The sequence below is a fragment of the Microcaecilia unicolor genome, chromosome 12 (assembly GCF_901765095.1).
Source record: "Microcaecilia unicolor chromosome 12, aMicUni1.1, whole genome shotgun sequence".
In the NCBI taxonomy this organism is placed as follows: domain Eukaryota; kingdom Metazoa; phylum Chordata; class Amphibia; order Gymnophiona; family Siphonopidae; genus Microcaecilia; species Microcaecilia unicolor.
Window position 1 is genome coordinate 8,976,514 of NC_044042.1, and position 15,659 is coordinate 8,992,172.

A 15,659-nucleotide genomic window follows, 5' to 3' on the forward strand; every position below is an offset into this window, starting at 1 on the left:
CAATGCGGCTGGGGCATAAATTTGCAGTAGACACAAAGCTAATCAAACTTGTTAAAACACATGAAGGTTGTTTAAAATTGCAGGAAGACTTCAGGTTATCAATAGAAATCAAACAAAATAAAACATGGAAAAGAAAATAAGATGATACCTTTTTTATTGGACATAATTTAAGACTTCAGGAAATTGGAAGACTGAGCATCCAATGGCAAATGAGATTTCATGTGCATAAGTTCAAACTGATGCACATTGGGAAGAATAATCCGAATCATAGTTACCTGAAGCTAAGGTCTACCCTAGGACTTAGCAATCAAGAAAAAGATCTAGATGTCAAAGTAGACAAGACGCCAAAATCTTCTGTTCAGTGTGTTTTGGCAGCCAAAACAGCAAACAGGTTGCTAGGAATGATTAGGAAAGGGATAGAAAATAAGACAAAGAATATTATGATGCCTCTGTATGTCTCCATGGTGTGACCACACCTTGAATATTGTCTGCAATTCTGGTTCCCATATCTTTAAAAAGATATAGCAGATGTAGAAAAGGTTCAAAGAAAGGTGACCAAAATTAAACTCTGGAATTCTTTGCCAGAGAATATGGTAAAAGCAGTTAGCTTAGCGGGCTTTAAAAAAAGTTTGCATAACTTCCTAAAAGAAAAGTCCTTAAGGGAAAGGGACTTGATATACCGCCTTTCTGTGGTTTTTCCAACTACATTCAAGTCATTATTAAGCTGAACTTGGGAAAAATCCACTGCTTATTTCTGGGATAAACAGCATAAAATGTACTATATTGTTTTGGGATTTGCCAGGTACTTGTGACCTGGATTGGCCACTGTTGGAAACAGGGTACTGGGCTTGATGGACCTTCGGTCTGTCCAATTATGGAAACAATTAGGGGTCCTTTTACTAGGGTGTGCTGAAAAATGGTCTGCAGTAGTGTAGGTGCGTGTTTTGGGCGCACGCAGAATAATTTTTCAGCGCACCTGCAAAAAATGCCTTTTTTTTTCATTTTTGCCGAAAATGGATCTGCGGCAAAATGAAAATTGCCATGCGTCCATTTTGAGTCTGAGATCTTACCACCAGCCATTGACCTAGCGGTAAAGTCTCACGTTGTAACTGGCCAGTAATGACCTACGCGCATCAAGTGCCACTTGTTTAGTTAAGGGATATGGAAAAACTTTATACTTATTCAGAAACATTTGAAAACTAGCTTCTTTTCTGATCTGTATTTTAAGAAGGATAAGTTTACACTACTGCTCCTTATTCTATTTTAGATGTATTGTTTTTGTATAATTATTTGTATAAATGCTGTAATCTGCTTATTGTCTACTAGGTTAATAACTTTCTAATGATTAACTAATTAGATGCAATGTAGATCAGTCTTTATTATGTATCAATCTCAAAAATAAAGTCTCAGCAATATACATGTAGGAGATCTTGTACTAAGCTGTGATAAAAAGTGTCCTCAGCGTGCCGTTACACTGATCTCTCCTGCTTACTAAGGCTACTTTTAACTGCAGCCATAAAAATAGTTTTTCCTATTTTTGTTTTGTATAAATGATCATGCACTAATGTTAAAAAACATAAGAACATAAATATTGCCATACTGGGACAGACTAAAGGTCCATCAAGCCCAGTATCCTGTTTCTAACAGGTCACAAATACCTGGCAAGATCCCAGAAAAGTGCAATACATTTTATGTTGCTTATCCTAGAAATAAGCAGTGGATATTCCAAAGTCCATCTTAATAATGACTTATGGACTTTTCTTTTAGGAAGTTAGCAAAACCTTTTTAAAACTCTGCTAAGCTAACTGCTTTTACCACATTCTCTGGCAACAAATTCCAGAGTTGATTACTTGTTGAGTGAAGAAATACTTAGTAGTTTAAGTGCATGCCCCATAGTCCTAGTATTTTTGGAAAGCGTAAGCAGTTAGCTTAGCTGGGTTTAAAAAACGGTTTGGATGGAATCCTAAAAGAAAAGTCCATAAGCCATTGTTAAGATGGACTTGGGAAAATTCACTGCTTATTTCTTGGATAAACATCATAAAATGTATGGTACTGTTTTGAGATCTTGCTAGGTACTTGTGACCTGGATTGGCCACTGTTGGAAACAGGATGCTGGGCATGATGGACCTTCGGTCTGTCCCAGTATGGCAATATTTATGTACCTATATATGTGATTCACATCTACCTGTTTCAATCCACTGAGTATTTTATAAACCTCTATAATATCTCCCCTCAGCCATCTCTTCTCCAAGCTGAAGAGCACTAACCACTTTAGCCTTTCCTCATAGGGAAGTTATCCCATCCCTTTTATCATTTTTTGTCACCCTTTTCTGTACCTTTTCTAGTTCCAAAGAGAATCCACAAATGTGGATTACTCAAGAGATCCCACTATATCTTCTTTGAGATGCGATGACCAGAACTGCACATGGTATTCGAGCCACAGTCATACCATGGAACGATAGAAAGGCATTATAACGTCTTCATTTTTGTTATCCGTTCCTTTCCTAATAATACCTATATTCTATTTGCTTTATTAGCCACTGCTGCACTGAGCAGACAGTTTCAACAACGATGAAACCTAGATCCCTTTCCTGATCGGTGACTCAGGCAATGCTGAGTGTACAGACACAGGAGATGGCTAAGTTTCAGTCCCTTTACAAAGAACTGAAACACAGGTCTGAGGGTTGATACCCGTGCTTCTTATGAAAGAGATTCTTGCTGCAAGGCCTTGCGTAATTATAAGGGGGAGCTTAATGCTGTAAGCAATGAATTATTCAGTGTACTTCAGGAACACCTATGGACTCTAATGACAGTTCTGGTTCCCGGTCACCTAGCCCTCCTCCTCCTAGGGACTTTCCTTTCACTGGGGCCTCAGCTCCACAGGCTTCTGCCTCAGAGGGTTTGCATTTTCAGCACTCTCGGCCTGTCCCCTCTGAATGGGTTTCTGCTCACCAGCAGCTCAGATTTTCTGATCTTTGCCGGAGACAAGAGCAGTTTTAAGTTACCTTCTAGGGATTATACAGCATCAGCACCTCTATAACCCTCTGTCCAGCCCAGCTCTGTAGTTCCTGATGACATCAGCAGTAAACCTGATCATATGCACCGCCCATTCAGGCCTCAGTTCCCTGCACCATCTGATGATGTCAGCAGTAAACTTGGTCATCTGCTCCGCCCATGCAGGTCTCAGCCCTCTGCACTCCCTGATGACATCGGCAGCACTCAAGCACCACTGCTTTCTTCTCCTGCTGGTGAGCAGCGGTATTCCACCCAGACACACAAAGGAACTTCACTCTCAATGGAAAACCAATCACAAAGAATGAAGTTACTTTGCACTATGATTGTGCAATTCAGAGAGTCTTCAAAGTGTCCTTTCAAGTTCACCTCGATTCAGTGCATGACCTCTTTCAGTCCCTACAAGTCCATTCTGATACAAAGGGCTTTACTTAATTGGACGTTTCATGAAGATTGCCAAAGTTCTTAAAAGGCTATCATGGCAGATAACCTTGACCTGTTTACTATGGAACAGGCTTTAAAGAAACATAGAAACATGACAGCAGATAAGGGCCATATGACCCATCCAGTCTGCCCATCCTCTGTAACCCCTAATTCTTCCTGTTCCTAAGCGATCCCACATGCTTATCCAATGCCTTTTTAAATTCTGGAACAGTCATCGACTCCACCACCTCCACCGGGAGGCCATTCCACGCCTCCACCACCCTTTCTGTAAAATAATACTTCCTTAGGTTACTCCTAAGTAGGGTTACCATATGGCTCCAGAAAAAGGAGGACGGATTGAGCCAGCCGGGTTTTACTTCCATTGCTTTCAATGGAAGTAATTGAGCCAGCCGGGCTTTACTTCCATTGTAGCAATGGAAGTAAAACCCGGCTGGCTCAATCCGTCTTCCTTTTTCTGGAGCCATATGGTAACCCTACTCCTAAGCCTATTCTCTCTTAACTAGAAGCAGTATGGTCTCTTTGCAGATTCCACGGAAGCTAAACATGCAGCATATAATATGTGAGTGGTCCAAATGAGAGTCCCCGTGAATGGTCCTACTGCCTGAAGCAAGCATTCTACTAGGGGAAAGACAGCCCCAGTGCTGGTGAAGAATTTTTGATTAGAAATGATCTTTTCAAGAGATGTCAACCTATTTTGGATTATGTCCAGGAAGTTGTCTGGTCCCAAGACAACCGCCCATTTCCTTATGGGAGAGTGAAGCACTTGAGCAGAGTTGGTGAGTCCAGCTCCAACGAGCTTAGGGACACTTCTAATTTCCAGCATTCAGCAGACCCTCACATCCTGGAGCTCTGGTTGAATGATACTCCGAAGGGGTGGGGGAGGAGCATGGTGAAGTAATCAGAGTCCAGAAAGCTCAGATAGCTGACATTGTTCTACATGCTGACAACTTAGAGATTATTTTGCATGACTCGCCTGTTGCATGTGACTCGCCAGATATTGCTGCTGACATACCCCAGGCATGGAGGAGTAGCTCAATAATAGTCCAGTGGACTTTGATCCTGGGGAACTGGGTTCAATTCCCACTGCAGATCCTTGTGACTGTAGGTAAGTCACTTAACCCTCCATTGTCCCAGGTACAAAAACTTAGATTGAGAGCCCTCTAGGGACAGAGAAAGTACCTATATACAGTATAATGTGTACAGTGCTGCATACATCTAGTAGCACTATAGAAATGAGTAGTAGTAGCCTCTTCTACTTCCAGTCCCAATACTCTGCATCCTTGCATGTTGACTGCCATTCAACAGAAGGATGATGCCTTCACAGTCCAGATAGTTGGCACTTTATTGTTGCCTAGGGATGTTTCCTTCATCAGTGACACCCTTTATAGCCATCTTCTCAAGTCTGTGCAACTACATGCAGCTAAACTGACTCTTGCAAATGGACAATGGTGCAGGAAATCGCTGAATTACCTAGGGTACGAAATTTCTGCTGAGGGTCTGTGACCTTAAAAGAAAAGAGTACAGGCCTTGCAACAACTGAAATGACCCACCAATCTCACAGAATTTCGTTCATAGATGAGTATGTAAAGATCACCCAACCCTTGGTCAAGTTATTGAAGAAAGATGTGCCCTGAGCTTGGGGTCCAGAACAGGAAACTGCTATGCAGGAGCTGAAGGATCAGCTCAGTCACTTTCCATGTCTTGCGTACCCTGAAAGGGGTCATGAGTTCTACGTAAACTTAGGATACTCCAAGCACTCCATGAGCGCTGTTTTATATCAGATATATGATTCTAATAAGCAGGTCGTGGCCTATGCCAGTAAAGGCCTGTCCAATGTGGAAAAGAAGTATTCAGACTGTTAGAAAGCACTTTTGTCTACTGTTTGGGCTCTGCAACATTTTAGGAGTTATATCAAAAGTGAGAAGCTGATTGTGGAGACCTGTCATCAACCTATCAGTTTCTTGGCTAGCAACCGAATCAAGTCCGGTCTTGTGTCCAACAGCAGGATAGTCTCCTGGACTTTGGCTCTCCAATGATGACCTCTAGAGGTAAAGTATGCTCAAAAACATCATAATGCTTTAGCCCAAGGGATGACTGACGTCCTGACTGTGCAGAAAATGATTCCCTTGCAGGTATTCCTGAAACAGATGTGACACCACAAGAGGAGGAACCCCATCGTCACCATCTTTATGATGAGAAGATCTGTGCTACAATGCCTAAGGTCTACGTGGATGGTTGCACCTTCCACCGTGACACAGACCATGAGTTGGTTGCAAGTGTTGGAGTGTTATGGAATCCAACTATTCCTGAAGAGACTTTGAAGCACAGTTTGGGTTCCAAGACTAATCAATATGCTGAGATAGTTGCAGCTTTGGTGCAATGATGTCCTATCATTTGATCTTGTAACTGCTCAGAAAGAACATCCAACTGTCTGAATATTTCATGATTACATCCGGAACCCTCAGGAGCATCCTGTGTCAGAAGAAGAGTGTCAAGCTGAAGAAGAGCTGAGCCAATTCTATGCATTCCGAGAGAAATTTAAGCTCCATCAGGACCTGCTTACTCGGACAAGTAAGCATGGCATTGAGAAATAGGTAGTGCCTCAGGCATATCGTGGCATTATGTTACAACATGCTCACGATGAACCATGTGCAGGTCATCGAGGTGAAGAAGTCACCTATGAGACCTTGAAGCAAGTGGCTTTTTGGCCCCACATGCATCAGAATGTGCAGTTGTACACTCAAGGTTGTTTAACCTATTGTTGATTCCAGCCATCTTCACCATCACATCGAGCAGCACTAAGGAAAAGGGGTATCGCAATGTCCTGGTCAGATATACAGATTGATTGGATTGGCCCTGTGGTCCAATCTGCCCGTGGCAATACGTATATGCTTACTGTCAACTGCTTGTTTACCAAGTGGGTGTAGTGCGTACCTGCACCCAATTGCACAGCAGAAACCACGTCTACTTCACTACTGAATCATGTGTTCAATCTTTCTCCTCTCCAATCTGTCCAGAATTCTGCAGCTCAACTTATTTTCTGCCAGAATTGTTATGCCCACACTAGCCCACTTTTTAAGTCTCTTCACTGGCTACCTGTCCGCTTCCGTATACAATTCAAACTTCTCTTACTGACCTTTGAATGCATCCACTCTATGACCCCTCATTATCTCTCCTCTCTCATTTCTCCCTACATTCCTCCCCGTGAACTCCGCTCTCTGAGCAAGTCTCTCTTGTCGTCCCCCTTCTCCTCCACCGCTAACTCTAGACTTTGTTCCTTTTATCTTGCTGCACCTTATGCCTGGAACCGTCTTCCCGAGCCCATACGTCTAGCTCCATCTCTACCTGTTTTCTTAAACCTATGCTGAAGGCTCACCTTTTCACTGCTGCCTTTGGCTCCTAGCCACTACTCATTGCCCTCCTCCTCCCCTGTTCCTCTTTACCCTGTAATTCCCTTGCCCGTAATGTCTTGTCTGTCTGTTTTACCTGTCTCTCTATGTCAAATGTTCAGCGCTGCATGCGACTGGTAGCGCGTATATAAATGCTATTAGTAGTAGTAGTAGTAGTGGAGTCAGACCAAGGATCCCAGTTCACTACAAAAGTAATCCAACACATCTGGAATGTGCTCGGAGTGAACTGCACAATGCCTACAGGCCTCAGTCTTCAGGACAATTGGAAAGAGCCAATCGCACCATCATTACAATTCTGAATAAGAATGTGTCAACTTCGGATAAGAATTGGGACAGAAGTTACCATTGGTCCTCATGGCTATTCACATCACACCAGAGATGATGTTAACAATTCATTTCCTGTACAGGACTAATGATGTGAACTTGTCCAGTGCTACTACCTCCCATGAATATGTCACCCATTTACACCAGCATTTACAAAGTGCATTTCCCTTTGCCCAAAAGAACTTGGAAAGTAACACTAGAAGTAGAAAGGCCTAATATGATCAAGAGACTCCTCCAAGGAATACCAAATTTATGACAACGTATTCTATTTCAATTTTGCCAGTAACAATGCTAAAGAAAATAATTTTTTGCCCAGTTGACATGGTCCATTCCCTATTGTGGAAAAGGCTTCACCTGTGGCTTACTAAATTTGCCTCAAGAAAAATTCTCAAGGTGAAGATGCCCTTAAATGGGTCCACATCAATCAGGTGAGACCGCGCCATCCCAGTTATTTTGCCTTGGATGCGTGCATTGCTGATATGAACTGAACTAACCCAATGACAGTGTAGTCTGTTCTCTTTTTGTTTTTCAGATGCAGAAATGAACGTTGAAGACTTTGTTCCTGATTTCTTTGCTGATCAGATCTGTGGCCAAGATGATTGAACCTGGTACCATGTCTAGAGTTTTCCTACAAGATACACTGGGCTTCCTGGTTAGCCAATCTCAGATTGTTACACAGAAAATTTTTGTTTCCCTTGACCCAAAGCACTTTAATCAGAGTATTCTTCATAGGTCCCCTTCTACCCTAACCTGGTTGTCCAACTACATGCATTATGCCACTGCTCAGGTTAAGAACATTTTAGATGATGGTTCAATCCTTACAACCCAAGAATTCTAGATTTAAACATTTTATATGTCTTGCTGTTCGTGGTATCATTTTTTTCTGTCCTTGGTTCACTTTTGTACAACCTGTGAGAGACCTTATTCGGGATTTTGTTAGGGAATTGTATACTAGTGTTAATAATCTTATGCAAGATCATATATCTACAGTTTGGTTCAATTTGATGCCATCTGTGATGCTTTTACTATAATTACCCATCTGCCAATTGAACACTGTCATATTCAGACTGCTTTTTATTTAGGTATTGCCATTCCATTATTTTTGGATCTAGAGCATATGGAAGTTGCCTTTGAAATGAATTTGCCTTTTATTTTGCCCGAGAATGTGTCCCTGCGGAAACAAGTTATAAACATGAGTACTTGACATGACAATTTGTACTTTCATGTTGAGATTCCCAAGTATGTTGCTTTCTAACAGGAAGATCCTGAACATTATCAGGTCCCTAATTTAGAGCTTTGTCAAAAAAACAAGGATATTCATTGATTATACCACTGAAGCTTTTTGTGGGTTGTCCACCGAAAATGTTCAAGAAAAATGTAAGCTTACCTGGACTAAGTATAATGATGAATTTTCAGATACTGCTGTGGTCGTTGTCAATACTATGTGGTTAATTAGTACAGCCCTTACTGAACTCACTGTCACTTTCCATAAGCATGATGTTACTAATCGTTTCTCTCTCCCTTGCAATGACTGTTTGATAGGTGTTTCAAAGAATTCAGTTGGTGGAGTTTCTCTGTTTTATCTTGACACAGATCCAGTTGTTACTGACATTGAAGTTCTGGATGTGTTTCGTGGGCATTCTATTGACTTTGCTGAGGACATTATGCCATTCTTACAATTTAAAGACTCTCACACAATTGAACTGGCTGTTAACCAAGATGCACTTCAAAGTTGCCGACTACAAGCAGCATTCCTCATCTGATGTTTCAATTAGCGACTTTAACACCCTTCTTGTCCTCCCACTATTCACCACCTTGTAAACAATCAGATTCCTGATTACTGTACTTTTGTTGTGAGAAGTTCCTGTGAGCATGAGATTGCAAGATTTTGTGGAGACTAACCATGAGTAATTTTCCACTGAGCTATCTTTTTTTTTCAGTATCACATTATGTAATAATTTTTCCTGATGCTTTTGCCATGCATTACGTAGTATTATTATTTTGATTATAGTTTCATGTATTGACATTTTACTAACCTCATATTCTTCTAGTATTCAGTTATTTGCTGTATTAGCATTATTGAATTGTTATATGATTGAATGCAGTATTTGCTTCTAGTTTTCATTTTTCAAGTGTGTTAGTTATGAGTTTGTTGGCATTTACATGGTTCTAACCTGTCTAGCTGTATTGTTACTTAGGTTGGAGAAGGCATTTACTCCCTTGTAGTAATTTCCATCTCCAAGGGGGGGAGCTGTAGGAATATTTTCCTGCTATCTCACCTTTTCTGGTCTGGGGCCTATACAAGCCTGAACGGTTCTTTTATAATCAACTAGTAAAAAAGCCCCGTTTCTGATGCAAATGAAACGGGGGCTAGCAAGGTTTTCTTCAGAGTGTGCATGTGGGAGTGTGTGTCCCTGCCCTCTGCCCTCTCTCCCTCCCCCTCCCCCCTCCGAGTCCAGTCCTTCAGTGTTAAGTTTCCTGCTGTTCTGTGTTTGTGTTAGAGAGAGAGTGAGGGCATCTGTCTCCCCTCCCCCTCTGAGTCCTTCACTGTTACAGAGAGAGGGATTTCCTGCTGTGCTGTTTTCCTTCACTCATGGGGAAACCGGATATCTCTGGAGCTTCACACTTCCGGCTGGAGGCTTCATAGAACGTTGGTGGTGCCTTTTATATATAGAGATATGGATTTTACAGCCTGTGCCCTGAATAGATCAGTAACCATCAGAAACCAACTTTTCACAAAGGAAAAGCTGGGCATCCCATGATGACCTCATCCAGAGACACGTTGTTTACTGCAAACTAGCCTCCAGTTGTCTTCTAGGAAGAGCGGAGGAGCGTACCTTAGAGGGACAGATGGCTCCAGGAGTAAATGAGAATTAAGAGGGAGGGTTGCTGCCGTCTGATAACAGTTTCTCTGATAATGACAAGGACTCCCTTAATCACCTTGAATTCTTCTGGACAGAATCACACCATTTGGGATTGGTCATACATAGGTACATAAGTGTTGCCATACTGGGAAAGACCAAAGGTCCATGAAGCCCAGCATCCTGTTTCCAACAGTGGCCAATCCAAGTCACAAATACCTGGCAAGATCCCAAAAATGTACAAAACATTTTATACTGCTTATCCCAGAAATAGTGGATTTTCCCCAAGTTCATTTAATAACGGTCTATGGACTTTTCCTTTAGGAAGCCGTCCAAACTTTTTTAAAACTCTGTTAAGCTAACCGCCTTTACCACATTCTCTGGCAACGAATTCCAGAGTTTAATTACATGTTGAGTGAAGAAAAATGTTCTCTGATTCATTTTAAATGTACTACATTGTAGCTTCATCGCATGCCCCCTAGTCCTAGTATTTTTGGAAGGCGTGAACAGACGCTTCACATCTACCCGTTCAACTCCACTCATTATTTTATAGACCTCTATCATATCTCCCCTCAGCCGCCTTTTCTTCAAGCTGAAGAGCCCTAGCCACTTTAGCCTTTCCTCATAGGGAAGCCGTCCCATCCCCTTTATCATTTTTGTCGCCCTTCTCTGCACCTTTTCTAATTCCACTATATCTTTTTTGAGATGCGGCAACCAGATATCATCTGAGCCAGAAAGATACCAATATTGGACTGAAGAGGAAGAAGAGAAGGGGGAAGACCAGAAGACTTGTTGGTAGACAGGAGTGTAGCCAGACCTTATGGTGGGAGGGGCCAGAACCGGAGGTTGGGGGCATATTTTGAGTGCCGCAACCCCCCCTACTGCCACGCCTTGCGTCTTCTCGCACCCCCCCTCGCCTCCTCACACCCCCCTTCGCCTCGTAAATACCTTTGCTGGCGGGGCACCCCAACCCCTGCCAGACGAAGCCTTCCTTCAGCGCTGTCTCCATTCCTGCCCTGCTCTTCTTGCTCCTCCAGTCCTGTGCATGCTGACGCTCCTCAGTTTTCAGAGACAGCGCTGAAGAAGGCTTTGGTTGGCGGGAGTTGGGGACCCCTGCCAGCCAAACCAGGGGCCCGGACATAATTTGCCCCCCCCCCCCCCCCCGTAGCTAAGCCCCTGTTGGTGGATAGATGGCTCTGAGAGGAGTGAGAGACTAATTTCCTAAAAACACCAGTGAACAGTAGACCTTGTAACAAACTGACTAGGCCTCACCCAAAAGACGGTGCTATCTGGATCCAGAATACAGACCTTGGACTTTATTCCTGGTCTGGAAGAGACTCGCAGTGGATTCTGCTAGAGTCTCAAGGAGAAATCTGATTCTACATCACTGGAAGTCTGCCATACGGATGTCTAGGTGAGAGAACAGAATTTATTACCTATATTCAGGATAGATAGTACATGGTTTTATCTGTGAAAGACTGGTTTTTCAGTGTGTAGTTTGCACAAGACATGTTAGTTGTGTAAGTTCTCATAATTACCTTAGGATATCAGTGTTGTGAGTAGTTGTATTACCACTAATTCAGATAGTTTACTTGGCTAATCGTATTGAACTGTTTTGGGATCTTGTCAGGTACTTGTAAGCTGGATTGGTCACTGTTGGAAACAGGATGCTGGGCTTGATGGACCTTCGGTCTGTCCCAGTGTGGCAATACTTATGTACTTATATAAGCGATTCACATCTACCTGTTTCACTCCACTCAGTATTTTATAAACCTCTATAATATCTCCCCTCAGCCATCTCTTCTCCACGCTGAAGGGCACTAACCACTTTAGCCTTTCCTCATAGGGAAGTCGTCCTATCCCATGTATCGTTTTTCATTGCCTTTCTCTGTACCTTTTCTAGTTCCACTAGATCTTTTTTGAGATGTACTGACCAGAACTGTACACAGTATTCAAGGCACAGTCACACCATGGAACGATACAAAGGCATTATAACATCTTCAATTTTGTTATCCATTCCTTTCCCAATAATACCTACATTCTATTTGCTTTATTAGCCACTGCTGCACTGAGCAGAGGGTTTCAACAACGATGAAACCTAGATCCCTTTCCTGGTCGGTGACTCATAATATGGAACCTTGCATCACGTAGCTATAGTTCAGGTTCCTCTTTCCCACATGCATCACTTTGCACTTGCTCACATGAAACATCATCTGCCATTTGGATGCCCAGTTTCCCAATCTCGTAATGTTGTCCATGCATTAGCCCATTAGCGTGCAGTAATGTGGCCACACTAACTGGCTGGTGCAGGACTAACACCTCTCCATCCCCCCGATATACCCCCTCAAAAATATTTTTTAGCATGTGGATAGTGCTTGCAAATATGGAAGTTACCGCAGGACACTTGAGCGCTTCCTGCAATACTCCATATTAAGTTGCATTAGGCACACTTGAGCACCTAACATACCTTAGTAAAAAGACCCCATAATTTACTAATTATCCGTTTTTATAAACAGCTGGGAATATAATCTTGCCTCAATAGACAGGTTAGTTTTCTATGTTCTTTTTTTCTTTTAAAGGTATTTCTACGTTCTAACTAATCGCTGTTACCCTTCAGTATCGGAGCTCAGCAGACCATGGATTTCAGCTCCACCATCATGATCATCTTGTTCCTCTTACAGACCAGCATCGGTGCTCCAACTAACATCTTCATCCTGATGGCTTATGCCCATATCAGCCACGCTGAAAAGGATCTCAAACCCATAGACGTAATTCTGTGCCACCTGGTCTTTGCCAACATGCTTGGACTCGTAACAAGGGGACTACCACAGATAATGAGTGATTTGGGGTTAAATAATATACGTAATGATGCCAGCTGTAAACTGTTGATTTATACCTATAGGACTTCCCGTGGTGTTTCTATATGTGTAACGAGTTTCCTCAGTGTATATCAGGCCATCACTCTCGCTCCTTCTACTACTCAATGGCTGTTTCTTAAATCAAGAGCAAAGAAATATCTTATCCCTAACATTGTAGGTTCTTGGCTGTTTAATATGTTATTGAATGCATATACTCTCCGTATTTTACATGCTCAAGGAAATGGTACCATTCCAGAAGCTCAATATAACGTGGGGTTCTGCTATTCAAAAATAACGGTTCCTTCTCTTGCTCTATGTTTCAACATTATCATGAATGGTCATGATGTTTTCTTTGTGGGTCTCATGCTCAGTTGCAGTGTTTATATCTTGTATGTTCTGAAGAGACACAGAGACCAGGTTCAGTATATCCACAGCACAAGACAGAACTCAAAAGTGACGGCGGAGAGAACGGCAGCCAAGAACGTCATCACACTGGTCTCCCTCTATGTCCTCTGTTTCGGAGTTGACACTGGCTTCCTGGTTTACTCAGGAACACTGTTGATTGTCCCTCCCCTCCTGTCCCAGATCAGAGTGTTCATCTCCTCCTGCTATGCTTTACTTAGTCCTTTTGTAATAATTAGTTTTAACAAGAAAATTTATAGAAGATTGAGATATTCCCAAAAAGAGGAGAGGATGGAACATATTAATACTAACTGATATTGCTCGGGAAATCCAAAATGTAATGACTAACATATTAACAAATGGTTAAACAAACTAAAATAAACCTTATAAATGAAAGATTGTGCTTTGTTTTTGAGTTGGGAGTGGACACACATACACATTGTTTTACAAGTCCTTCTCTTGAGGGTGCTAAATAAAATTACCCATATAAACACAAGGAGTGTTTTAATTAATACCTGCCACTCTAAGTAACTCTCTGTGCTTTATTGATGGACAATCATAGAGAGAGTGTGTCAATTCTCTAGAGAGAGAGAGATTCTGTCTGTTTCTCATAGAAAGGCAGAAATTTGATTAGGGAGGAGTGGCCTAGTGGTTAGGGTGGTGGACTTTGGTCCTGGGGAACTGAGGAACTGAGTTTGATTCCCACTTCAGGCACAGGCAGCTCCTTGTGACTCTGGTCAAGTCACTTAACCCTCCATTGCCCCATGTAAGCCGCATTGAGCCTGCCATGAGTGGGAAAGCACGGGGTACAAATGTAACAAAAATAAATAAAATTTCCTCACAGGAAAAGACAGAGTGTGTGTGTTTTTCATAGTAACATAGTAGATGACAGCAGAAAAAGACCTGCACGGTCCATCCAGTCTGCCCAACAAGATAAACTCATATGTGCTACTTTTTGTGTATACCCTACCTTGATTTGTACCTGTCCTCTTCAGGGCATAGACCGTACAAGTCTGCCTAGCACTATCCCCGCCTCCCAACTACCAGCCCCGCCTCCCACCACCAGCTCTGGCACAGACCGTATAAGTCTGCCCAGCATTTTCCCCGCCTCCCAACCACCAGCCCCGGCACAGACCGGGGCTGGTGGTTGGGAGTCAAGTTGAAGCCTCTAGCTTAGAGGAGACTGGACATTTCATGTCAGCCCATGACCATCCTCTGCATAAAAGTCATCCTATGTCACATTTGGTTACATTTCCTCAAACAGTGTGAAAAATATTTTTGAAAAAATATAGGTTGGTATTGTGTGTGCCGTCCAAAAGCTGATTTCCCCTTTAATTATCTTGTTACATGGGTATTATTTCAGTTACCCACATCTGACAGTGTTAAGTCCCGCTTATTCAAATATTTTACCCACAATGCTCTCTGCTTGATTTATCTACTGCAAGCAGCTCCTAACCCTTTTATCAATCTTCTTACAATGAACTTTTCTTATATGTTGTCACATGGTCTTTTCCCTGAGGGGTTGGGTTCTATTATGCTCTCATCCCCAAAAAACTCGCTGACTTCAAGAAACGATGTCACTAATTACAGACCAGTTGCTTCCATCCTCTTATTGACAGAGGTAATGTAAGGTTTTTGTGTTGAGTATGCCATCAAAATACAAATACATTTTAGAACTCCAACAAATGAGGCCTGTGTGGTTCGGACCAGAGAGGGAAAACCAGCATAGCAGGAAGAGAAGGAAGACCAGCTGCAAGACAGGTGCAATTATTTGCGTGTACGTTAATGGGACCAACTCAAAATACCCCGTAAGGAGTGCATTAACCTTCAATAAGGAAGACAAATTGGAGGAAAGAAATTTACAGATAAATAACAAGCATGAGCAGCTATTTTTCCATAGATGCAAGATTTTAAAAATATTGTGGGAGACTCTGACAAGTAACTTGGACGCCTACTGCTCAATCACTTTTAAGAACATAAGCATTATACAGAGCAAATATCGATCAAGCCCTGAATTCTGCTTCCAACAGTGGTCAATCCAGATGCTGGTTGCCGAATTACTCAAGGTCTCAATTTCCCTTCTTGGCATTCACTTCAAACTGCTTTGCTTGCTGTCCCTTTTTCATGGTACTTATTATTTTATTTATTTATTTGTAGCATTTGTATCCCACATTTTCCCACCAATTTTTTTTTTGTTACATTTGTACCCCGCGCTTTTCCCACTCATGGCAGGCTCAATGCGGCTTACATGGGGCAATGGAGGATTAAGTGACTTGCCCAGAGTCACAAGGAGCTGCCTGTGCCTGAAGTGGGAATCCAACTCAGTTCCTCAGTTCCCCAGGACCAAA

General features: G+C 42.3%; 1 protein-coding gene across 1 annotated transcript; it reads left to right on the forward strand.

The window, feature by feature from the left end:
• Positions 1 to 12,687: 12,687 nt before the first annotated feature.
• Positions 12,688 to 13,626, forward strand: LOC115482063 (olfactory receptor class A-like protein 1). The gene has a single exon (XM_030221625.1). The coding sequence runs from the start codon at positions 12,688 to 12,690 to the stop codon at positions 13,624 to 13,626; it is 939 nt and encodes a 312-aa protein (XP_030077485.1).
• The last annotated feature ends 2,033 nt before the right edge of the window (positions 13,627 to 15,659 follow it).